This window comes from Castor canadensis, chromosome 18 (assembly GCF_047511655.1).
Source record: "Castor canadensis chromosome 18, mCasCan1.hap1v2, whole genome shotgun sequence".
In the NCBI taxonomy this organism is placed as follows: Eukaryota; Metazoa; Chordata; class Mammalia; order Rodentia; family Castoridae; genus Castor; species Castor canadensis.
Genome location: NC_133403.1, coordinates 38076349 through 38103089, shown reverse-complemented (window position 1 = coordinate 38103089; position 26741 = coordinate 38076349). Strand labels below are relative to the sequence as shown.

At 45.3% G+C, this 26741-nt stretch overlaps 1 protein-coding gene across 2 annotated transcripts in view; it reads left to right on the top strand.

Moving 5' to 3' along the window:
- The window catches only part of Ptpn11 (protein tyrosine phosphatase non-receptor type 11), an 80105-nt gene that overhangs the window by 20032 nt on the left and 33332 nt on the right, over positions 1 to 26741 (top strand). For both annotated transcript variants that reach the window (XM_074060850.1, XM_020179298.2), the window contains exons 2-6: positions 6265 to 6387; positions 10293 to 10487; positions 12464 to 12656; positions 14001 to 14117; positions 15184 to 15297. In XM_074060850.1, the coding sequence (XP_073916951.1) occupies positions 6265 to 6387; positions 10293 to 10487; positions 12464 to 12656; positions 14001 to 14117; positions 15184 to 15297 (742 nt within the window). The remainder of the gene's footprint in view (positions 1 to 6264; positions 6388 to 10292; positions 10488 to 12463; positions 12657 to 14000; positions 14118 to 15183; positions 15298 to 26741) is intronic.

The window sequence follows — 26741 nt, the reverse complement described above, 5'->3', positions numbered from 1 at the left end:
CAAAAGAGATTTGACATTTTAATTAGCTTATGTGGGTAGCAAATTAGTTTATGTGCATAGTATAAGAGTTCTATTATACTTTTTGAACATTTATAAATGGCTGGAAGCCCGCTGTTCTAGGATTTGATTTTTTAGAGCTCTGGGCACCTAGGTGAGAACCACAGATCAAAACACTTGCAGGTAAAGTTTTTTTTTTTTTTTAACATTGGATGATTGGCTTGAAGTTGACGTAACCCTGCTGCATTTAGAAGTATGGGCTGGATTAATAGCTGTCAGGTAAATCGTTGCTCTTCTGACAAGCTCTCAGAAAGAACAGAGAGTAAACTAATATTTTATTCTTTTAATTTGGACCTTGCTATTTTTCTTCGGGACAACCTGTCAATCAGAGGGATGATTAGATTGCTTCTAAAGCTCTGAGAGGCCACAGGAAGATTTGAAAACATTGAAGTTAAACAACAGGAGTGTCAAAATCCTACTGCTTCTTTTTTTTTTTTTTGGCAGCACTGGGTTTTAAACTCAGGGCTTCGTGCTTGCTAGGTGGGTGCTCTACCACTTTAGCCACTCCACCAGTCCCCAATTGCTTCTTGGTCTTGCATTTTCTGATTACTTACTGACAGCAAACTCTTGCATTTCTTATGATTGTCAATAATGATAGCTAACATTTAGTGCTGATGGGACCAGACATGTGGATGGTCAGTAGACAGCTCAGATCTCACATGTCTGGGGTCTAACATTTCACTTTCCTCTTCCTGCCTTTTCCACATCCCCCTACCCGGTACCTTTTACCTTACTAGCCCCCTGGCCACACACGTAGGAGTCATTCTTCTCCTGTTTCTTTTCTGTCCTTGTGTGCAATCCATTAGCAAATCCTGTTGGCTATGCTTCACGCATTCTTACTCAGAGTACTTTTCATGACTCCCGGTGCTGCCCCAGGTCCTCGGCTTCGTCCTCTCCTGCCTGGTGACCACGGGGTCTTCCAACTGCTTTGTGCTTCTGTCCCTGCTCTCAGTAGCTTGAAGGACCCTTTTAAACTGTAGGTCAGATCATGATGATTTTCTGCCTCCTTCACAGAAGGTAACGCTGGGGCTTTGCAGTGCTCTCTGAGGCGCTGTGCACTCTGGCCTTTCATTACCTCACTACCCTTATCTCCTGCCTCGTTGTCCCTTGTCCCTCTGGCTCTGTGTTGCTGGCCTCTTGCATACTCGAGCATGTCCAGGTCGTCTGCCCCTGTGCCCTTGGCCAGTGCTGCCTCACATCTTCCAGGTCTCTGATCAGGTGGTGTCCCATGGGGACTGGCACGTAGCCCATTCCTGGTGGGAGAGCACATGGCTTTGCATATGTGGGGTCCTGGGCTCTATGCCTAGCACCACAGAAAATAGTTACCTTATCACCGAGGCCCTTCCCGGCCACCTCAGTGTCCCCATGCTCCCACATCCTCCCCTGCCTTATTCCTCTTGTTCACCTATCACCTCTGACCATTTATCCACATCCTTTTACCCGTTCCTTCTTTTCTCTCTGTATAGGAAGCAAGCTTCCTCAGGATAGAGACCAGGCTTTGTTACTTGTGTGTTCTGAGATGCTTGTGACAGACTAGCGTTTGCTGAGTGACTATAGTAAGCCTGTCTCTTGTATGAACTCTGATCATTCTTTTCTTGAACAGTTTTATAGAGGTGAAAGTGACATACCACACAGTTCACCCACTTGAAGATACAATTAGGTGGACTTTAGAATATTCACGTACTGCCATACCACCACAATTTTAAGACATTTGTCACCTCAAAAAGACCCTCCCTTTAGCTCTCACCCCTCATCCTCTCTCCCCTCCTAGCCCTAAGTTGCTTTCTGTATTTGATTCCTTTTATGGTATGTGGGCTCTGTCTAGTGTCTTTCACTTGGCATGTTTTCAAGGGCTTCCAGGTTATAGCATTTATCAGTACTTCACTCCTGTTCTAATCAGCAATCCATTGTGTGGATTTCCTCTAGAGCTCACATACACCTGCTTTTTTTGGGGGTGGGGGGCAGTGCTGGGATTGAATCCTGACCTCATATGTGCTAGGCAAGCTCTCTATCACTAAGCTACATGCCTTGACTCTGGATTCTGAGTTCACTCTTAAAATGGACCTAAGAGGCCGGGTGTGGTGGTGCATGCCTGTGAACATAGCTACACAAGCGGAGGCTTGCCCCAGCAACAATGTGAGACCCTGTCTGAAAACTAAAGGAAAAAGGACAGGAGGCGTGGCTCAAGTGGAGGAATGCCTGTCTAGCGGCATTAGGAACTGAATTCAATCTGCAATACCACCGAGAACAAAAAATAAGCCCAAGAACCATTACTTTGATGAGGAAGATGAGGTGGTAAGACATTGAGTAACTTGTTCAGGTCACAGAGCTTGGAAGTGGCCGAGCTGCTCAGGAACTCCTAACTGCAACCTGGGTGGCTCCCCTGTTCCCTTCCGCATGGCTTATAGCAACTCTTCACCCTTGCCTCCCACTTAACTGGGGTGGTGTTTGTGAAGGGGTCTCTTAAAAGTTCAGTGACTATCAGCACAGGGCACGGAATTAATGTTGACTGTGTTCCTGGAAGTGTTAGGAGCACTGGATTAGCTTCTAACGGCCCAGGAGAACTGGACTTCAGAAATAACTCCTCCCATAAGTCCTGGTGGCTTCTGAAATTCATGATGGCTATCTTGCTGGAACTGCGAGAGGATGCTAAGCAGAGTCCTTCCACGATGGCCTTTTTCTTTGGTGTGATGTAAGAACATTTCATGGGCTGGAGGCATGGCTCAAGTAGTACAGTGCCTGCTTAGCAGGTACAAAGCCCTGAGTTCAAACTCCAGTACCAATACCAAAACTGAACCAAACCAAAACATTTTATTTGAAATGATTACAGATCTACACAAAAGACAAAAAGAGTCATTTACTTTTCACCCAGATTTACCAGTTGACATTGTACCATATTAGCCTTCTCTTTCTCCCTCCCTCCCTCCCTGTCTCCCTCCCACTATCCCTTCCTCTCTCTATCCCTCCCTCCCTCCCTCCATCCATTCCTCCCTCCCTCCATCCATACTTCCCACCATCCTTTCCTCTGTCCCTCCCTCCACCCATCCCTCCTTCCCTCCATCCCTTCCTCTGTCCATCCACCCGTCCATCCATCCATCCATCTATTCATCCATCCGTCCTTCCCTCCATCCATGCACATATATGTACTGGGAAACTAATATTTTCCTGAATCATTAGAGAGAAAGGTGCAAGTGTCATGTTTCCTTGCTCCAAAATGCTTCAGCATGTACTTCCAAAAACTAGGGTACTTGGTCTCATGACCATAGTGGTCATCAACATTGTCATTATTATAGTACTACTCTTGAATCCTTAAACCCTTTTCAAATTGTTTGAGTAATGTTCTTTATAGCAAAAGACAAAGCAAACAACATATTCTCCTTTGCAGCCTTTCTTTGTGTCCACTATAGTGTCCGGGGCCAGGCGCTGGCCTCCCACGCCAGTTTTTGATGAATATGACATTTGTGAAGAGCACAGCCCTCAATTCCTACTTGCAGAATGCCACCTATTTGGGGTTTGTCTACTGTTCTGTCATTAGATTTAGCTAGGGCACATTTGACAGGAAGATCATGCTGTTCTCAGTGTAGAACATTGTGATATTAAAATGGCACAATGTCATTTTAACCCACACCTGCCAAGGTTGACTAAGGTGATTGTTATTGGCCTGTTGTTATTGTTGCCGTTGTGGCGTATATCTGTGATCCCCGCCCCTGGGAGGCTAATGCAGGAAGATGGTGAGTTCCAGGACCATCTGGGCCACATGGTTAAGATATTGTCTCAGAAAACAAAACAGCAACAAAAGATACTACCTGTTAAATTTCTCCACTGTCAAGTTCATCAGTATTTATTTTTTAAAAGCTAAGCATTTTGTCTGGGGTACTTTGAACTAATTGCTTTACATATCTTGTTCCTTCTGACTCACTCGCCCACTGGTCTCAGCATGCATTTATGCTACCCTGAAAGTGGCATTGTCCTTTTGTCATTCACTTATGCCACTCAGCACAATGCTTTGAAGTTCCTCCTTCATCAAGGATGTGTGGGCTGCTCCACCTTTCAGCTTTTGCGAATAATGCTGCTGTACATACGGGTGCACAAATGCATTTTGAACTCCTCTTCTTGATGATTTTGGGTGTATACTCAGAATTAGAATTTCTGGACCATATGGTAATTCCACGTTTAAGCTTTTTTTGTGTGTGTGTGGTTTTTTTTTTTTTTGCGGTACTGGGGGTTTGAACTCAGGGCCTTCACCTTGAGTCAGTCCACCCGCCCTTTCTTTTGGTGATGGGGTCTTTTCGAGATAGGGTCTTGCAAACTATTTAACTATTTGCCTGGGATGGCTTGGAACCGAGATCCTTCTGATCTCTGCTTCCTGAGTAGCTAGGATTATAGACTTGAGCCACTGGTGTAGGGCTCCATATTTAAGTTTTTGAGGCAACTTGCTTAGCTTAAAAAATAATATTTACGTGAACTCTGAGTTTCCTGTTTTATTCATTAATTATCTAACCTGCTAATGTCATTGTTTATTTTGAGGTACAAATTGTCCCTACTTTGGTCAATAGGAGGCCTTCAAGTTGGCTATGCTTTTTTTTTTTTTTTTGGTGAGTGGTACTGGGGTACCACTCAGGAACCCTGTGCTTGCTAGGCAGTTGCTCTGTCACTTGAGCCACCACCCCCACCCTTTTATCTCTGGTTATTTATTAGATAGGGTCTTGCCTTATACCTGGACTGGCCTTGACCACAATCCTCCTACCTCCGTTTCCCCAAGTACTGGGATAACAGGCATGTACCACCATGCCCAGCTAGTGGTTGAGATGGGGTGTTGTGAACTTTTTGCAGGGCTGGGCTCAAACCATGGTCTTCCCAATTCCCACCTCCCAAGTAGCTAGGATTACAGGTGTAAGCTACCATGCCCAGTTGGCTTCTGTATCTTTTTGACGTGTGGTCATTGGAATACATTGTCACTGTGGCACAATAAGGTGTTCTAAATTCAACTTCTTACTTTCACTGCCCCAGGACTCCAAGCAGCCATTTCTCCAAGAGGCCCAGTTCCTTTTGTAAGAAACTAAGATTAGCTGAGCAGGGTGTCATTGCTTCCAACCTTTGCAGAAAAGAGAGCTTGTGTGTGTGTGTGTGTGTGTGTGTGTGTGTGTACACACCAGTGACCACACACCAATGAACACACACACCACAACCAGAGGTATGTGTTCTGTTTCTTTTCTTGTTTTGTGGGACTGGGGATCCAGCCTGGGGCCTCGTGAACCCTGGAGTACTAAGCCAAGCCGCTGCCCAGCCGCACTTCCATCTTCTTTGTTTCCATGTGTGTAAGACACAGATGTGACTGATGTTTCTAAGTGCAGGTCACACCCCTGCGCTCACCTGGCTTATCCGTCTCCATGTTTGTGTCTTCCTCTCCAACAGCTCCTGTTATCCTCAGTATGTTTACTTGTTTGTTTGCAAACTATTTGTGGGATTTATTTTTTTATGTGGTATTGAGGTTTGAACTCAGAGACCTTACTTTTAACTTGCACTACTTGAGCCACAACGCCAACCCTGTTTACTTATTTGTTAAGTAGTTTATTTATTTATTTGCCTAATTTCCTTTTTTTTTTTGGCAGTTCTGGGGTTTAAACTCAGGGCCTTGCACTTACTAGGGACACACTCTACCAATTGAGCCATGCCACTAGGCCTGTCAGCTTTAGTTAATTTTTTTTCCCAGAGTTGGCCTTAGACTGCCATCTTCCTACCTATGGTTCCTGTGTAGCTATGGAACCGTCTAGCTGGCATGACCCACCATGTCTGACTTAATTGAGATGGGGTCTTGTGAACTTTTTGTCCTGGTTGGCCTTTAACCATGATCCCCCTCCAGCTACCTTCCAAATAGCTGGGATTGTAGGCATGCACCAGTGTGCCCGGCTTGCCCAGTTTCATTCTATGTGTACCATTTCCTGATTGTGTAGACTGTCTTTTTAGGCTGGTCCCACCAGTGTGCTGCCTTAATATCCTCAGCTCCACTGCCTGTCCCAGCAGGATCTGAGGCCCCTCCACAGGCAAAGGCAGGGAGGGCTCAGCATCGAGGGAGCAGAGCGGGAGGGACAGAGAAAGCCTCGCTTTGCGTTTATCCTTTCTCTACCTGCAGTCTGGGCAGCTCAGGCTGGGCTGGAAAGCAGAAGGCGCTGTGATTCTCATCACTCTTTCTCTTTCCTGCTCCAGATGGTTTCACCCCAATATCACTGGCGTGGAGGCAGAGAACCTGCTGCTGACAAGGGGAGTTGATGGCAGCTTTTTGGCAAGGCCCAGCAAAAGTAACCCTGGAGACTTCACGCTCTCTGTTAGGTAAGTTGGAGGGAGTGTGTTTTCTGGCCTGGGAAGGCTCAGACCATACTTGCCACCTGCCACCTTTGCAGGGAGCTGGAAGGCCCACCTACCACTCTGTGGAGGGGGCTTGGGGACACTGGCCTGCCTGTGGGGCACTACATGGCCTCCCAGACCAAAAGGTTGACATGATATGCCTTCTTTCTGCTTAGGAGAGACAGCAGGGAGAGCTGGCAGAAGCCCCTGTACTCAGTCCTGGATCCATGCTTTTGAACCTGGGTCCTGGGCTTTTCCTTCGTGCCTTCTTCCTCCATCTCTCCCTAGTGGAGCCATGGTCCAGAGGCTGGCATAGATTGCTCCTGATTATGTTCACATGGTCGCCTGCGCTGATACTGCATGTGAACAACCTGAAGGTGGCTGTGTGTTCTCAAAGTTCTTAGATGTGGTGCTGTGGTGTACAGACCCTATTGCAAGTTTTAAAACTGAGTTCCGTGCAGGAACATACAGATCTAACTACTCATGTTAAAGACTATTTAATTGTCAATCAGCATGGGCACAGCAGTTTATCCTTCTAGTGACGGACACTGAGCTGTTTCAGTTTAAATTTCTGTAGACAGGGTAACACGCATCCAGCTTTGCACATCTCTTTGAGCAGGAGTGGAGGGTTTTTCTTATTCTCCTTATACTAGACTTGAGCTACTTTATGGATTTGCTTTTTTTTAATCTTGTGGTACTGGGATTTGAACTCAGGGCCTCACACTTGCTAGGCAGGTGCTCTGCCACTTGAGCCACTCAGCCACCCTATGTGTCCTTATTTTCAGACTTAAACATTTTTTGGCAGGCACACTATGTAGATGAGGCTGGGTCCAGGCAATTATTTCATATCCGAAGGCATGCCATGTGTGTTTGCCTTATCTTTTTTTTTTTTTATGTTTTTTTACATTTTTTTAATATAAATTTTTTATTAGGATATATATATTCATTATACAGGGGGATTTGTGGTGATAATTCCGATTAGACTTATATTGTACATTAGTTACATTGCCCTCATCGTCTTCTCCTCATCCCCCTTCCCGCCCCATTTAAAGCAATTGCAAGAGGTTTCTAGTTCTGTTTCCTATAGGTAAATGAAGTCCATTTACCGTATTCCCTCACCTTCATCTCCTTCCTTCACTCCCCCTGCCCCTACACACACTGTGCCTGTTTTTCAGTGCACCTCATCTTTTGGTGACATTTAGTTGAATCCCTCAGTAAAGGTGCTGCCAGGTTTCTCCTTGTGTAACAAAGGTCCCGTGAGGGGACTGTCTGCGCTGTGCCCCCTCTGTTCTTTGGCATGTTTTCATGCAGGGTTTCAGTGATTGTAGACGAATGTCATCCTGGTTACTTGTTCTGTTGGCGATTGAAAACTTGCTCTTTTTCTAGTTGCTATTTCTACACTTGTTCATTTTCGTCTGCATTTGCTGGTTGGCATTCTGTGAGGAGTGCTCCAGCCATCTCTATTCCCCAACTCCAGCTTTTCTTGCCATGCTGGTTATCATTGTGTTTCTTTCCGTAGAATAAACAAGTGTAGTTTTTTCTTACTTGTTGTCTCTTCCCCCAGCATGGTATTAATTGAATTTACTGCTTTAACCAACATGTAAAAACATATGCATTGTGCATATTAAGGGGATACCATGATATTTATTTCCTCTTTATTTTTACACTGGAAGTAAATCTATTTTTTTTTTTCTGTTTTGTTTTTCTCACAGAAATTTTTTTTTTTTTTTTTTTTTTTTTGGTGGCACTGGGGTTTGAACCCATGCCTTTGCACTTGCAAAGCAGGTGCTCTACTGCTTAAGCCACTTCTCCTGTCCTTTCATCTTTTTAATCAGTGGCAACACACACTGTCCTGTGACTATTTCATTCTTGTGCAATCTTTGACAGAGACTGGTTTGGGTATCTCCAGAATTTGATGATATGTATTTGTGAAAATACGTAATGAGCTTGTGCAAGTGTTGCTCTGTGCTTTTGGAAATCTGCCTTCAGGGTGGCCTTGTGGGCACAGCAAGGTGATTAAGGCAGAGTGTGGGCGTGCAGTGGTTTTTCCCATCTCCCTCTGTGGTGTTGGACCACTGTGCTTTCCCACCAGCGTGGACAGAGGTGTCCACTTTCACAGCTTGACCAGTTGACTTGTCAAGACTTTGTATTTGCCATCCAGGTGAGAACTGGCCTTAGAGAATTTGAGTTTTTAGTTATGTCCAAAGCTTCACATCTTTGCAGTTTCAGAGTCAATTGTGGATCTTTTTGTGAGCTGACCTAGAACTTTTTTTTTTTTGGTGGTGGTGGTGTTGAGGTCAAATCAAGGACCTTGCTCATGTCAGGCCAGTCAATGCTCTGCCCCGAGTTGCCACCTGGCCCAGAACGGGTGCTTTTAACAACCCATAAGCTGCTTCCACGTTGTGTTTCTGTAACAGTTCAGCTTGACGTTTCCCTTAGTGAAAATGCTTGGGACCAGAAGTGTTTCATGTTTCATATATTTTTCAGATTTTGAAATATTTGCACATGGGTAATGAGATATTTCATGAATGGGACCAAAGTCCAAATTCACTTATGTTTCATGTTCACCTTCTGCACGTTGGCTACCATTCTGGGGTTACTAGATCTCTTTGGCCTGGAAGAGTGGCAGTGGGTGTTAGTGATATAGTTAGTAGTTCGGGGACCCAGGTAGCAATCGTAGCCAGACTGCCCTGGTTAACTGAAACACCAGGTTTTAGAGACTTGGCCAGTGTCGTATCAACTTGGGAAATAACAGATTAGCCTGTCACTCTGGAAACTGTCAATTCTCTGAGTCTTTGAAGTGATTTTTTACTGTTGCTGGGGATTGAACTGAAAGCCTCCTTCATGTTAAGGATGTGCTCTTCCACTGCACTATAGCCCAGCCCTTATGTGCTTTCTTAGATAGAATTATATCTAGTATCTTAAGTGTGCACTGAGGTGAGTTTTGACAAATCTACTTACTTGTGCAACCAGTATCCCAATCACCCTTCAAAGCCCTTTTCCCCATAGGAGGCAGGTACTGTCCTCATTGCTACACCTATAGACTCTTGTTTCATGTAAGTGAAGTAGTATAGTACGTAGTTCTTTGTATCTGGCATTGGTAACCCCTGCTTCTGCCAGGGATGGAACCCAGGGCCTGATGCACACTGTGTGGCATTTGCTGCTATTTGTTCATGCCTTTTTTTTTTTGGCAGTACTGGGGTTTGAACTCAGGGCTTCGCACTTGCTAGGGAGGTGTTCTACCTCTTGAGCCATACCTCCTTTCCTATTCATGCATTTTTGTGATACTTTTTTTGTTTTATTTTGGGTTTTTTTGTTTTTGAGACAGGGTCTGGCTATGTAGCAGAAGCTGCCCTGGAACTCACTATGTAGCCTACATTGAGCCTGCCTCAGTCTCCCAAGTACCGGGATGACAAGTGTGTTCCACTGTGCTCATTGGTTGAGATAAATCCCACAAACTTTTTGCTCAGGCTGGCCTCCAACCATGATTTCAGCCTTTCATACTATCATGTCTTTTTGGCAAAATACTTAGTAATGGATATGTTGAATTATAATGTAGATATGTATTTAGTTTAAACTTTAATTATGTATGCATCCTTGATTAATGATGAAAATTATTGTTGCCTAGTATATACAATTAAGTAGATCAGTCCTTCCAGCTAGAAGATGTACAGGGTGCAGAATCACAGCACTTTGGTTGAGAAGGTTTGCTGTGGGTTGTTTTACTCCGATTGTGTTTGTTGCAGAGATGGGGTAAATTTGTTCTTGGGTTTGTTTCAGTGTTTAGGTGATGTCTGATACCGAACATGAGATCTGTTTTTACTAGTATGGCTCTATTTTTAAAATTAATTTATTTTTTCTTCCCTCCCCTTTCTAATGGACTATTTTAGAAGAAATGGAGCTGTCACCCACATCAAGATTCAGAACACTGGGGACTACTATGACCTGTATGGGGGAGAAAAGTTTGCCACATTGGCTGAGTTGGTCCAGTATTACATGGAGCACCACGGGCAACTAAAAGAGAAGAACGGAGATGTTATTGAGCTCAAGTATCCACTGAACTGTGCAGACCCTACCTCTGAAAGGTCAGCGACATCCGGTGACTGCACAGGGCAGTCTTCAGCTGTCCTGTGCCACAGGTGTTATGCAGCTGCATTGTGGGCTGTATAGGATCTGAATGATGCCAAAGGATGGCATCTGTTTCTCAGGCTGTAAGCTTGAAAGCATTATTAAAGTAATAATAATAGGATCAAATGATTCCCAGAGGGCCCTTTTCTTGCAAAGGCCACAGTCAGTGTTACAGTCACTCTGTAGGGGTCTTGTTCTATGTGTTATATAGTGTAGACTCTGTGGTATATGTACTAGACTTGGAGTTTGTATGGCCTATGCTATTATACTATGTAGCCGTGACTGTATATAGTCAGTAATTTTAGGATTTATCGAACTTCAGTTGATAGCCTTGGAGAGTTATTCGAGGAAAACAGATAAGCATGATGCCAAAATAGCAGCAGTTCTCATGGCAGCTCTCGGCCAGTTGTTCAGCAGTGCCACCAACAGATGTCAGGTTAAGCCCAGAAGTGGGAAGGCACAGGCCGCAGAGGACCAGCTTTCTCTCCTGTTCTTTCAGTGGTATGTTCACAAATATGTGAGCTTGACCTTGCTTACAGAGAATTTCATTGTATTCGAAAGCTTTCCTTTCCTGCTGGAACCCAGCAGATGAAGGCTAGGGTTTGATTTACTGGTTTTCACATCCCTGCCCTTCTTTGTGGTTCAGTACAGATTCTGGGTCTGGTGATTAAGTCTGTATATCCTGTATCTTCAGGTGTGTTTCCAGCTTGCACCTTTATGACAGTGCCATTAAGTGCTGGTAATTTGTTCTGCAGCTACTCCTGTAGCTCCAAACAAAAGTCGATTCTGTGCGTTTCTTTTCTACATTGGCTCTTCCGTTGAGTGAGGATGAAAAAGAACTCCGTTCCTTTGGTGACCAGGCATTAGCATTGCTGCTGTCATGTGCTTGCTTTCTTACCAAGGTCAGGGAAAAAGCCACATCGTTAGTGTGGCTATGCTAAGGTGGTTTTTTTTTTCGTAATACCTAGAGCAATTGTCCCAAAGTCTGTCCTTGGATGACCTTGGTGGCCTATATCAGGGCTCTGGCAAGCTAGTTAATATGAAATGCCTGGGCCACATTCAGACTTCAATGTGTTGCTATCTCTGCTTGTGGGGCATAGGAACTCACCCACTCCAAGTCTTACATGTATAAAAGTTTGACATGATAACTTAGTATATAGTCCAAGGACACTGACAGCAAACTTGGAGGATGTTGAAATATAGGTTGGGAAGGTGGAAAAATTTGGAATGCTTGAATTGATTTGTAATGAGATCCTTTTTTTGATCTACTGCCAAAACAAGATCAAGTACTTACCATGATTTGCTGTCTCCATCATGCTTTTCATTATGTCATCTTTAAATGTCTATGATTAAATAGTTGGCCCTTTTAGGGTCAAATTGCTTTTTTTTTTGAATTTTGGCGGTGCTGGGGTTTGAACTCAGCCTCGCGCTTGTTAGAGTGGCACTCTACCACTTGAGCTACATCTTTAGCCCGCAATTGCGTTTTTTAAAAGATGGGAGTTAAAGTAGGAAAGATTGAAGATATTCTTTCCTAATGACTGTGGGCTCACTTAAGAAGTTTAGTGGTGGTGGGGCCTGGTGGAGCACACCTGTAATCCCAGTACTCCAGAGGCAGAAGCAGGAGGATCTCAAATTCACAGCCCACTTGGGCTAAATAGTAAGACCCTTCTCAGCCACTCCCCCCCACCACCAAAAAGAAAAAGAAAAATGTTTTTTTAACAACTTTGTCATTTTTCCTACATGCTTGGAATGCAGATTCTGTCTTGTTGTACTATGAATTTCTTGGAGGAATGTGTCCATTTTTAAATTTGTTTATAATTGTCTTTATAATTGTATGGTTTATTATAGCGTATAATATTCATATGGTAGCTTTGTGAAAGCATATCGTGAACCCAGAGTTGAACTCAATTCATTCTCACTTAAAAAAATTTAGGTGGTTCCATGGTCACCTGTCTGGAAAAGAAGCAGAGAAATTACTAACCGAGAAGGGAAAACATGGTAGCTTTCTTGTACGAGAGAGCCAGAGCCACCCTGGAGATTTTGTTCTCTCTGTCCGCACTGGTGATGACAAAGGGGAGAGCAGCGATGGCAAGTCTAAAGTGACTCATGTCATGATTCGCTGTCAGGTAAAGCTCCAGGTGAATGACAGGTCTGGTGACTTGTCTGTGGGGGTTCTGCTGGGAGATGGCAGGTGCCATTAGACCCAAAGTCAGGTTTTCTTTGCTCCTTCTGCCATGGCCTTTGACTCCTTTACTTTGTTTTTTATTGTCACTGTCTAATCACTTTAAACTCGATTACATTTTTTATTTTCACTTTATCTGCAGATTAACTCATGCCTCAGTGTATTGCTACCTGCCCTGCAGGATCTAATCTGTTTTTGGTGACTGCAGCTGCATTGGCCTCCAAGACTCAGCTTCCAAAGAGATGGCCTCAGCTCCTCCTGAGGACCGATGCTTGGCTAGACTCTACCTATCGTGTCTGTGGCCTCTGTGAATTCCACCAATCGGAGGTCCCAAGAGTTTAGGAAAAGAGTTATGTCTGTACTGAGTTAACATGTACTGAGCCTTTTCTTGTCATTGTTCCCTAAACAATGCAGTATAACAAGTATGTTATGTTGAGTTAGCCATCTAGAGACGGTCTGCCGTGTACAGGGGGTATGCAGGTGCTCGCAGGTGCTACGCCAGCCATTTCTTTTCACTTACTTCTTCTGCTGTGGTGGAATCCAGGGCCTTGCCTAGCATATGCTCTTCCACCGGCTTTGTGCCCAGCCCCCACTTTGTTGTGTTTTGAGTCTCCTCAAAACATTCACTTTTCCCTACCACAGCTCTTTGATCTTCCCATTTCTGGAATTCTATTGGGAAAACAGTTATTTTACTTTTGTTTCGAGATGGAGTCTTGCTGCATAGCCCAGGCTGACCTTGAGACCTTCCTGTCTCAGCCTCCCGAGACTTGGGATTACAGGCTGATGACTGTCTCTGTCATCTCACATAATTGCCTTTGTTTTTAAATAGTGAAAACATTTGAGACCTACTCTTTCCATTTCAAGTATACAAGACAGTGTTAACTGGTGTCACTGTGCTGCAGAATGTATTCACGACAGTGAAAGTTTGTACCCTTTGACCAGTATCTCCCCTTTTCCCTACCCCCAAGTCCCTGAAAACCACCAGGCTACTCTGGTACTGTGAGTGAACATTTCTCTAGATTCCACACAGAAGCGTGGAAGTGTTTGTCTTTCTGTGCTTGGCTTATTTTACTTAACATAATGTCCTCCAGGCTCATCTGGAGTGTTGCAAGTGACTGCATTTCCTTTTCTCTTAAGGCTGAGTAATGCTGTATTTTCATATTCTTTAGTTGGGCTGGGTTGTTTCCATACCCTGATGGGTGTAAATGGTGCCTAAGTGGCCATGGGCGTGAGGGGAAAACACTGGTTTGACAAGAAGATAATAAGCACCATCTTTTTGTCTTGAAAGGAACTGAAATACGACGTTGGTGGAGGAGAGAGGTTTGATTCCTTGACGGACCTGGTGGAGCATTACAAGAAGAATCCTATGGTGGAAACATTGGGCACAGTGCTACAACTCAAGCAGGTTGGAAAACGAGAGCCCCTGTCCTTCACTGGGTTTTCTAAATGTGAATAGAGAATTTCTACTCATGCTCTCCTCCGTGGCTTCCTCCTTTAGTGTTGGGAAACAGATTCTAGATGTCACATCATTTCCATATGTATCTGTAAAAGGCCTTCTAGAGTTTTTTGGGGGCTGGGGGAGCTGGGGATTGAACCCAGGTCTTGTCCATACTCAACACGCCCTGTACAAGTGAGCAGCTGAGTTACACCTGCAGCCCACTTCTAGAGGTGGCTTTTTTTTTTTGGTGGCACCGGGATTTAAACTGAGGGCCTCATGCTTGCTAGCCAGTTGGTCTACTAGTTGAGCCTCTCTGCCAGCCCCCCGTTTTGTTTTGCTTTTGATGCTGGGGATGGAACACAGGGTCTTGCATGTGCTAGGCAAGCCTGTGGTTTTCTGAGACAGGATTACCTTGAACTCTGTCCTCCTGCCTCAGCCTCCCAAGTGCTGGGATTATAGAAGTGTACCACCACGCCTGGCCAGAGGTGGTTTTTTTTTTTTCTTTTTTTTGGATAGTGGGGTTTGAACTCAGGGTCTGCAACCTTGGTTTTTTTTTGAGATAGGGTCTCATAAATTGTTTGCCCGGGCTGGCTTCGAAATGCAATTCTCCCGATCTCTGCCTCCTGAGTAACTAGGATTATAGGCGTGAGTCACTGGGCCTGGCAATGGGCAGAGTTTTTAAAGCAGATTTTTGCCAGATTTTCATCATAGGTCCACTCTTGGTTACCTTCAGGTGATCACATTTATTACTTTGGATTTCAAAATTCACCTCTTTGACAATGGTATCATCTTTAAATCATGATGTGTGGTCTATTCACAAAGAAACAAAGTATTTATGGAGGTTCCTGATACAGTTCCTGATAGGACAGCAAAGAGAGTGAAGCTGTTTTGAGAGTCGTTGCTGTGAATTACTGTGTGGTGTGAAGTCTGTCTTTGCCTTTGTGATACTAGCATAGAGGCCTTTTTGTCTTTGCATCAGTGCCTTTCTGAAACTTACCTTCTTCCTTTTCCACCACCTGTTGCGCTCGGTCAGCCCCTCAACACAACCCGGATCAATGCTGCTGAGATAGAGAGCCGGGTTCGAGAGCTGAGCAAATTGGCTGAGACCACAGATAAAGTCAAGCAAGGCTTTTGGGAGGAATTCGAGGTAAGTGGTCAAGCAAGTGTTTGTCCCTGAGTTATTCAGTCCCATTTTCATGGAAGAGAAGCTGGCCTTAGGTTTGGAATTGGTTCTGAACACCTGAATCTGACATCCTTTTTTAGCTCAGCCACTGACTAATGTGGAATAAGTTGCTGAGGGGGCGTCTTTGAAATAGAAGGGCATTGTGTTCTCAGAGAAGGCAGCTGGCAGCTCTACCAAACCGAGGAGCCAACAGTTCCATTTGGCTCTTTTGGTTTGGACCGCTGGCAAAACCCCAGAAAAACAAAAGGATCGGATTCCTTTGGAAGATTTCCAGCATTCACTGGGGTCTTTAGAAAGACCCTGTGGTCTCATTACCATGAGTGGCCCAAGAGAAATACAGCACATTTGCTTTAATCTGGGAGTTCAAGTTGGTAACTTTGGGAAATTAAGTGGACTGATTCCTTTCCCAAGATTTATGTAGGTAGGAGAATGTCTCTGGTGAAAATGTCCAGGTTTTTTCTTGTACTCTTTCTTGTCACTTACCTGTTGAGTTTATAATCTCCTTCTCTCCTCATCTGTGACAGAAAACGTCTTCACCAAGAGGATTTTGTCATACTTACTTCTCTAGTCATCCCCAGTGTACTTGGCTCACAGCAGAAACCCTTTAAACGTTTGTTGAGTGAGTGTTTATATTTAGCAAATGTTTTTTCCTTTTATTACTGCTGTCCTGTTTTATAGGAATGATTATTCCATACTTTTTGTAGGACTTTAGAATTTACAGATGTTTGTGGGATGAATGAAGAATAGCTGAAGTACTTCCAGCCACAGTGTACATACTACAACAGCTTGGTGAGGTGGAGATGGTTTCCACTATAGAGAAGAGAAGCCTGAGGCTCAGAGGGGCGCCTTGGAGATGGCTGCAGACTAGAACATTGTCAGTGCATGCTCAACATTACTGGACGGGGGCTGGAATTCTGGTTTATGCTCTCCTACCAGGCACTGGGGTAGGCACAGGGATCACCAGGGGAGCAAGAATAACAGCGCTTCTGCCTTTCAAGAGCTTCTTTCTAGTTGAGAGAGGACAGTGGGAAATTCATCAGTGAGAAAATGACAGGCAGAACATCACAATTTTCATTTTTAGATTTATTTTTATTTTTATATTTTGGTGCCAGGGATCAAACCCAGGGCTTTGTGCAAGCTAAGCACATGCTTTGCCACTTGAGCCATACCCTAACCCTTTTTACTTTGCTTATTTTTGAGGTAAGGTCTCACTTTTTTTTTTTGAGATACTGGGGCTTGAACTCAGGGCCTTCACCTTGAGCTACTCCATTAGTCTCTTTTTGTGTTAGGTTTTTTTGAGATACGGTCTCACGAACTCTTTGCCCAGGCTGGCTTTGAACCACAAACCTCCTGATCTCTGCCTCCTGAGTAGCTAGGATTACAGGGTGAGCCACAGGCACCCAGCTAGGCTGGTACGTACTGCGATCCTACTATTTACCCTTCTCTTCCAGCCCCAGGTCACTGCTGTGTAAGTAGCCGTGCAGTTGCTTACTTGCTTTATGCCACATCGTGTGCACAGCAATCTCTGAACAAAGACTTCACAATAAGAAGATTGCTGGAACAGTTGAATGTCGATGTGTGTGTGTGGTGCTGGGATGGAACCCAGGGCCTCGCACATGGGAGGCAATGTATTCAACTGCAGACCCAACCCTCCCGCTAAAAAATCCTTCAGAAATATGTAGTTAAGTCACTACTCAGTCGGCCTCTACACTCATTGCATACGTGATCAGCTTGTTGGTTTCATTTCATGTTTATCTTTGAGAAATTTCTTTCAAAAAATGTGAAATTTATTTTAAATTTCCAAAAAAATTCAAAAAAAGTTCAAAAAAGGTGCTGAAAGAAATTAACCTTCTATCTTTGTCCTTTTCTTCTTATATTTTATGGTTTGAAAAAGACTAGTCTTTTTGAAAGCAAATATGTATATATTTCCATATTCCTACTTTTTTGAGATAAACAGTAGTTTAATTTTGCATACATTTTTCTAGCCTCTTTCCATTCTAGTATGTACAGATGGTTTTCACTTTTTTTTGCACTTGCAAAGCAGACACTCTACTGCTTGAGCCACACCTAGAAGTCCATTTTGCTCTGATAATTTTGGAGATGGGGGTCTTTTGAACTATTCACCTGGGCTTGTCTTGAAATGAGATCCTCCTGATCTCCGCTTCCAAGGAGCTAGGATTACAGGCATGAGCTACCACTGCTTGGATAGTCTTTATTTTTTTTAGCTGCATAGTATTCCATTGGTTGGTTATAGCTTATACAGCTTGTTGATGGGCATTTGAGTAGTTTCTAAATGTTTTGTGCAGAGGATTACAGTCTTTACATCTTTCCTGTTTTTGTTGGTCACTTTTGATGTTTGCATTTTACATGTTCCATCTTAAAAATAATGACGTACATATCCTTATCTTTTATTATAGATCATATATGATTTGGTTAGCATATGTAACACCTGAAAAATACTGTTTTTAATTAAAATTTTGGCTTGATACAAGACACAGTGAGCTATTTTGTAATCTAGACGTATTTTAATCTTACTCCTCCTTTAAAAATAATAGCAGACTAGGGGGATTATAGCTCATAAGTAGAACACTTGCAAAGCATGTGTGAGGACCTGGGTTCAATCCCTAGTACCACAAAAAAAAGTATTTAAAAAATGATAACTGAGCCAGGGACTGGGGTATAACACCTAGCTCCTTGGGAGGCTAAGGCAGGCAGATCACTTGACCCTAGGAGTTCCAGGCCAGCCTGGGCACCAAAGTGGGTATGGTTAGGCATGCCTGCAATCCCAGTACTTGGGAGGTGGAGATCAGGAGGATCATAGTTTGAGAGCAGTCTGGGCAAAAGGTTAAGCAGTTAAAAAATTAAGCTATGGATGCTGGTGGCTCATGCCTGTAATCCTAGCTACTCAGGAAGCAGAGATCAGGAGGATCAAGGTTCGAAGCCAGCCCTGGGCAAATAGTTTACAAGGACTGGTGGAGTGACTCAAGGTGTGGGCCCTGAGTTCAAACCCCAGTACTGCCCCCAAAAATTTAAACAATGAGGTGGATATCTTAAAAAATTACAGCCTTTTTTTTTTGAAGGTTATTTATTTTTGGCAGTAGTGGGCTTTGAACTCAGGGCTTCAGACTTGCTAGGCAGGTGTTCTACCATGTGAGCCACACCCTCAGTCCTACAGAATTTTTAAAAAATTAATTTTCTTTTCTTTTTGTGGTGCTGGGTATCGAACCCAGAGCTTCAAATGTGCTAGGTAAGCGAAGCCCTCCACCATTAAGCTACATCCTCAGCTGCAAAATTAAAGGAAAAGGAATTTCTAGGGTATCTTGTACTGTGGTGGGTTCTTCAGCACCAGGCCCCCTTCTAACAGCTTAGGGAAACAAAGGCCGGCCTCCCAAGGAGCCCATGCTTGTTTTCAGCCCCTTGGTGGCCTCTACATATGCTCCGATAGAACGCCTCATCTAGTCTTGTGGCTGTGGAAAAAGACAGTTGATTATAAATGCTGACCTGGTAGTTTCACTCTGACATGTCAGATTCAGCCCATCTTCTGTGCATCATTAATAACACAAAGGGGAAAAAGTGAGTTGGCTTTAGGGGGAATGGAAAATTATGAGCTCACATCTGTACACGTTCTCTGCAGAGGTCAGGCTGCAGCAGGACGGTGTTGCACAGTCCAGGCCCTGAAGCTTTATCTAAGTGGCTGACAGCCTGCTTTCTACATCTCTTATGCATCTGCTTCTCCAACTCAGTGAGTTTTAAAAAGCTGCCCTTTCAGGCTGAGAACAGAACAAACTTATAGGAAAAGAATTGGGTCTGTGGACTCACATGCTCACTGGAGCTTCAGTCCCCTGGAGCTGGCGTTTGAGCCACACCGAGAGGCAGGATTATGTCAGTGATGCCCCTCGGTTGTGTTGGGATAGTGACGAAGTCAGAATCATGTCCTTTCCACAGTATGCTCTGAGTTCTGGCTTCCGTGGCCATTGGGAAGGGAATTTCATAGCTTTCCGTAGAACGCCACGTGCCATTTCAGGTGTACTTGCTCAGAGACATGTATGAGTTCCTTTCGCTTTGGATGCATCTTCAGGTATGAAGCCCTTGCAGAGCTCATGGTTCTTATCTCCCTTGCTGCAGACGTAAATTCAGGGTGATGGCTTCCTGCTGGGACACGCTGTACCATGGCCTCTGACTTTTCTCAGAGATGGACATCCCGTGTCTCCTGCACATCTCTGCTTGTGAATGTAAAGACAGGAATAATATTCCCAGATTTGTCAGAAACAAAGCTGTGCTCAAGTGAGACTGACAGTAAATAAATGAGAAAGGCAGGTTATAATTCTGGACTTTTATGCCTGCAACATGCATTCTCCTTGAAGCTTGAACCAGCCTGCACATCACCATGAGGCTTGTACTGTGTGGCTGCATTTACATGGTATTTGCCTTTCCCTCCCTTTTTCAGAGGCTTCTCTAGGCCTGAGCTGCCCAGGGCACTGTGGGCTGAGCCAGGCCAGGCATCTGACTCCAGGGGCTGCAGGACCCAGGATGTAGTGGGAGAGCTTGCTGCTGACAGGCCTCCCTCCACCCACCTCTTCCAGCCCAGTGTCTGCACACAGAACCCCCATTCTCCATACACAGCTTCATTCTTCTCTTCCAACAGCAGGCTGTTCTGCTTCTTGACTTACAGGCCTCATGTCCAGGTTCTTTCAGTCTCTTAACAAAGTCTCAGAGCTTCTCACTGAGTCAGATGTCATCCTTAGTGGCAAAGACATGATCACTTAGAACAAACAGGACTGCCTTGGCCATTCTGTTTGGGAAAAGTAGTTCTCAGAGATGAGGATTATAGTAAGCTTGGCAGACATCCCAAAATATCTACTGAAAATTGTGGACACTGGGCTGGTAGGGGAGTGTTTTTCCTTCCTTCCTTCAGCAAATACTTATTTATTTGTTTATTCATTCGCTTGCTTACTTACTTTTGGAGATGCAGGGCTTTGAACTCAGGACCTGCTAGGCAGGTGCTTTATCACTTGAGCCACTTTACCAGCTCTTTTTGTGTTGGCTTTTTCTGAGACCATGTCTTGTTTTATGCCTGGGCCTGCCCGGACCACATTTCTCCTAGTTGTGTTTCCCTGAATAGCTGGGATGACAGGCATGCCCCACTGGGTCCAGTCATTGGTTGAGGTGGGGTCTTGAAAACTTTGGTGGGCTGGCCTCAAACTGCAATCCTCCCCATCTCCACCTCTCCAGTAGCTAAGATTACAGGCTCGAGCCACTGCTCCTGACAGCAAATATTTATTATTTTTTGTTTACTTCCAAATGTTTATTGAACACAGTCTGTGTCAGACTCTGTTCAGGAACAAATTAGTCTTCTTTTTTGAGAGACAGAGTCTCACTGTATGCTCATGCTGAATTACAATTTGCAATCCTCCTGCCTCCTATAATCCCTGAGGGCTGGGATTATAGATGTGGGCTACCCTGCCTGGCTACCAGTTAGTCTTTATCCTCATGGAAGTTATGGTCAATTTAGAGAGACAGACAGTGAGATAGTAGGGAGGTAGATAAAAAGGATGTGTCTGTGGAGCACGACTGGTTTACATAGGTTTCTTACAAGGTGGCATCTGAGGAGATATCTGAAGGAAGTAAAGGAGCAAGCCATGCACATAACCTCAGGAAGGACATTCCAGGCAAAAGAAGCAGCAGGTATAAGTGGGGTGTGCTTAACGTGTGCCACCATCAGCAAGCAGCCAATATAGTTGGGGATGGTCAATAAGGAACTGTATTAGGCAGGGACAGTGGTGTGGGGGGGAATCACAAAGGGCGTCGTGGGTCAGTGGAAGCCTTTGGCTTTTGCCTGGAGGAAGATTGAGCATTATAGGAGTTTTGAGCAGAAACATGATCACTCTGACTGCCACCTGGAGGTCTGTCTGCTTGGGGAAGGTGGAGGCCAGAGGCCCAGAAAACAGACAGTTGTGCTACTCTGAACACTTTGACTAGGCCTGAGCAGGGGCAGGGGTTGGTTGGGTTCTGGGCTGTTTGGAATGGTAAGATTGTCACATTTGGAGATAGAATTGAAGATCATGTGCCATGACAGCTGAAGCTAGGCCAAGATGAAAGTTGCTGGCGTGAGTGGCTACTGGCACCCACTGGCTGTTTCCTTAGGAGGCTGGATGGAGCAAGTTGGGGAGATTATGAATTGCCTCTTTCACACCCACTGGAACATGACCTTCAGTGAATTCTATGGTGGTACAGTTGAGACGGGGTGAAGATCATCTTCCTTCATCTCCCACCTCGTGCCTGGGTCTTCCTGTTATGTACACGTGGCAGTGAGTCCTTTGTACTTCCTCCATGTTTGGAATCCCTGAGTCATTTGTGCTGTTGGCTTAACATGCTATAAGTCTGTGGAAGCAGAGGATCTTAACTATTGAATGCTATGTGGGTATTATACAGGAAAATGACACCAGGGCAGTCGGGGGTCCACAAAGACAGGCAGTTCTGTTTCATTCATTGCAGCTCCAGAATGTGGCAGACAGATGGCACATGGTAGGCATCAAGTAAGTATTTTTCAGTGTGCTGAATTTGAGCTGTTTCAGTGTGGGAGTAAGTTGTATTGGTTTCAGAATCATTGTGTATATTCAACAAAAGAAGAGGTGTTTTTGTTATTTTTTTGAGGCAGAGTCTTGCTGTGTATCCCAGGCTGGCCTTGAACTCACTATGTAGCCAAGGTTAACTTTAAACTTGTGATCCTCTTGCCTCTGCCTCTGTGGTGCACCACCATGTGTGGCTTCAGAGAACAGCTTTTTTGATGCTTAGTGTCTGGAAGAATGTTCTGGGCTTTGCTTTGAAATGCTCCACTTTCCTATCACAGCTTGTTTTCATCTGGAGCCCCTCTTTGAGGCCTGGTAGCTGGGCAGTTTAGTCTCTGAGATCCTTGTGCCATGTGCCTGAGAAATTCTGAGTCAGGTTCACAGTGCTAGTACAGAAAGATTTCAGTGTTTGCATTTTCCATTTCTGATTAAAAAGAAAACCCATAACACCAAACAAACTCAAAATCCTGCAGAACTGTATAATGCCTTATTCACTGTTTTTCCTCTAGTGCTTTAGAACTTGTTTCCCTTAGTAATTTCACTTTCTTAGGGCACAGTCTCCTACTTATGAGCTGTCTTCCCTGAAGCACTTTAAGCAGTTTGGTTTATGTGAGTACTACAGGCATTTCACTGAGGCCACATCAAGGTTCCCAAATCCACCCGCAGCTCTGCTCATCCACGTGGCTCCAGGAGGAAAACAGGGCCTTCAGCCCACAGTCCAGTCTGATTTCTTTAAAGTGATTACATCCTGCTTAGGGGAGCTATAAATTCTGCTTTGAAATGGTTAAGTTTTATGGAAAGAAGACTTTAACTGCCCCCCAGAGCCGTGCCTAGAATAATAACTCTTGCTGGCGATCTCTAGCGGAAACCTTCCCCTGGTGACTAAGCAACAACACCACGACAACCCCAGCCAGACTCCAGCTTCCTCCTTCACATGCTGGAGCCGGGGACACTCCCTCGAGGCCCAAGACCCCTGCAGCTTGCTGGAGGAGCTGCTACCTTCCCCAGGCAGTGAGATTGGTGGTCAGGGGTTTTTTTCTGCAAGCTAAATGCTCCGCACTGCAGAAAGTCTTTTGCTTCCTTAAGCATCTTTGTCTATCTCTTTTGTTCCTGCCCCTCCAACCTCCCCTGCCATGTTTTCTCTTTAGGATTGTGTTTATCAGCCACAGCTGTTTTGACGTCTTTACAAAGCATTTGAGAACTGAAGGTGCCTTCGATTCTTTCCATTTCTTCTTGACCTTTCTCTGTAGATGACCTTGCTCCTTCTTGCATCTGCCATGGTCCTTCCGTCTTCTTTCTTGAGTGGCCTAGGGCCACAGACTGTTTCTTCTCATCTCTTTCCTTCTCAAACCTTGTCATGTGGCTTCTTCCTGTAGGCTGAAATCATTCTGGAAAGAGACCAGTGCTGGAATTGGCAATTCCAGCAGTCTTTTCTCTTGTCCTTCCTTCTGGTGCTTCTGAGACTGTTGTCGCCTCCTCACTCTCCCAGTTCCTCTGACCTGCAGCACTCCATCCTGCTTTGCTCTTTTCTCCTCCCCCTGGGTCTTGCTGTTTCTTCCCCTTTCCCTGCTGGCCTTGGTGGCTCTCTGGGACATGGGTGCTCATCATGTTTTAAACTCGCTGCTCCCTGGGTACACATCTGTTCTCGTCCTTTCTGGCACCTTCCATTGCCCGGGTGTAGGTTGGTTTCACTCTGGTTCTGTCATTTGGTTGTATAGTCCACATTACTTATGTCTCAGCTGTCATCCCTCTTCAAAGTCAAGCGTTTCAAACAGGACTTGTGGTTTTCTCCTTCAATCCAAATGTTCTCTTCATTTCTTTGTCCGTGCTCTGCAGACAGGGATTTTCAGTGTCCCTTGACTCCCTTTTCTCTTGTTTCTCCCATGGCTCGCCATTTGCCCAATCCTGCTGGTTTTTCTCTCCTGACTTCCTGGTCTTTGGAAAGGAAAGAAGCTAGTGTTTATATTGTCTATGATGTGCTGCATGTTGGGCTATGGGCTATGGGCACTCCTGGATCTTGTGAGGTGGGTTGAGTGATCCTGATGCTCTGAAAGATCGAGGCATCTGTCCAGGACTGCCCAGGGAGGCAGAGGGAGGAGCATAGCCTGTTGAGAGGGGTTTGGGCCCTGGTTGCCTCAGAAAACATGAGCTGTTTGTTCATTCCAGCTTCTCTCCCTCTGACCTTCTCTTTACTCTTCATGCTCATCTCTCAGCATTTCTCCTATCCTCCTTTGCTTAAGAACTTTCAGTGGCTCCCTGTTTCCTACTAGAGACATGGCACTTTCATTGTGAAGATGAAGAACCTGACTCCCAGAGAAAGTTGTCCTCAAGAGGTTGCAAATCGGTTAAACTTGGGGACTTCTGGCATGTGCCATGCCATGCTTCCTTTCACTCAGTTGTTGAGATTCTCTGTGCAGTTCTCAAGGCCCTCTGCCTTTCCCACATTATTTCCTGCCACTTCCCAGTGCACAGCTTCCCAGTGCACCTGCCGGCCAGTCCCCTGCCTCCAGCCCCTACTTGCTGGCCTTGAGGCCATCTTTGCATGTATCTCCCAACTTGCTGGGGCACATTCTTGTCTCACCTGACCCACTTCCAGCCTTGGCCCCTCCCAGAAATCACTTTCACTTCTTGTTTCCTCTCATCCCCTCCCCTCTCTTGCTTTGTTTGTCAAAGTAAAACAGCTTGATTGGCCTCCATGGTGTTTGGCATTATTCGTTGGTTCTATGTTTTTGTAGTACTGGGGATGGAAGCCAGGACCTCTCCCATGTTCAGTGCTGCCTTTCCACTGAACTGTGCCCCAGGCCAGAGGCAGTACTCTCTGCTCTAGCAGTTTGGCCCGGTTGCTCAGGTTATGCAGGTGGATGGTCATTGGAGCATCAAGCACTGTCATGTGCATGGGGACACCTGGCTCTCCAGGTTCCTTTGCTCCCTGCCTCCCTCCTGGATTCTCTTCCTTCACTTTCATTCATGAAACTCTAGGCCAGAGCCAGGCCCAGTGGTTTGCAGTCAGAGAACTTGGAAGCCTTGGGGTCTTGTTGGTCCCCAGTGACTGGGGCTACTGCCATTGGTACTAGGTTGGCAGGGGCCTAGAGTAGGGATCACAGATGCTCAGTGGCCATAAATGTTAGGGATGGTCCCACTCAATGAAACTTGTCCCCTCCAGCTGTAGTAGTGCTGTTAGGCACTTGTAAGTATATCACCTAGGTCAGGGAATTGGCTTTCTTGAAGCTTTTGATTTTTTTTTTTTTTTTCCAGTACTGAGGTTTGAACTTCAGGCCTTGAGCTTGCTAGGCAGGCACTCTAACCACTTGAGCCACTCCTCCAGCCTTATTTTGCTTTAGTTATTTTTCAGGTAGAGTCTCAAGTTTTTGCCTGGGCTGGCCATGGATCACAATCTTCCTATCTATGTTTCCTGTACAACTGGTACCACAAGTGCATGCCGCCATGCCCAGCTCATTGGTTAAGATGGGGTCTCACAATGAATTTGCTCAGGGCCAGCCTCGAGCCAAGATTGATCTTTGTTAAGGAGGAGCTAGGACTGCAGGTGTGTGGGATGTGAAGCTGACCACTTTTGAAGGTTTAATGATTTGCACAGTCTCTGGCTCTGTAGTCTGGTGACTGCCATTAGTGACAGGTCCTTTTTGAGGGCTCATGACTTTTGGTTGTATTTCTTGGGAAAACAGGGTATCTTGCAGTCTGTGTTTTACATCATTCGTTTTGCTACCTTATCCTCAGCATCTCTGCCCTGGGCCAGGGTGGGTGTGAGGAATGGATACGTGGTGATAGGCAGCTGACAGGTCGTTAGCAGCGTCTTCTGACTCAGGGACCATGGGTGAGAGGGAGGTGGCAGGGATAAAGCCTGGTGGGGGCGGGACTGCTGGACGGGCACCATCAGCCTGGTGGGGATGATAGCTGCTCATCATGGGTGCATTGGGGAGCCCCTGCAGGCAGAGCATGGAAGCTCTCAAATTCTGACTCCCTTTGATTTTCAATCTCTCCAGATGGATGGCTGCCTTCACGGCAAGAAGGAAAATGTGTTTGGTCAGCATGGGCCCCAGGCATAGATGTGGAGGGGCTGGTGGGCCCTGGGGAAGGAATGGGGAGAGATGTACCTTCGGTCATTACAGGACACAGGTGCTGGGCCTGTCCTGACATTGGACTGTTCAAACCCAGCATCCTCTGTAAGAAGCTGTGGGGAACTTAATGCAGTTAAGGGAAGCCTCTGGTGGACCTGATGAATGGTCCAGCAATGATGCCTGCGGTTGATGTGGACTCCCCAGCCTGGAACTCTGAATTTAGGCTGTTACGTGTTTCCTTTATGTGTGAGATGGCTCCAGTGACACCCAATACAGTATCTAGATTGAATTATCACATGAGAGTTTCTCTTTTAGTCCTTCTCCAGTCCTGTCGACCATGCTAGATAAGTTCTCTGTAAGGCCTTTAACATCTGCCTTGAGCACTTACCTTGTCCTTTTTTACAAAGCCTCCACATGCCCTGGTATCCTAGGTGGGATCTGGTAGCATTTCACTTTTATGCCATTCCTTCTTCTGGTTACGTGCTGTGTGTACAGCAGGAGGCAGGAGGTACTGGTTTCCAGGCGTGGAGGTGTACAGTTTCAGTAGAAAGGCCTTTGGCGAAGGGGCAAAGGAAGAGGTAAGTTTAAGGAAACTAGTGGCATAAAGGCAGTGGGGGGGAATGGCACAGCCTCCTGCAGTGCTTTTTAGAAGACCGAAGCCTGGGAAATGCTGCTTGTCTTTATGCTCAAGTCTAGCATGACAGCGGCAGGGTAAGTGTGGGGCTTGTGGTACCCAGGCCTCACCTGGTGGTCTGCAGTTTGT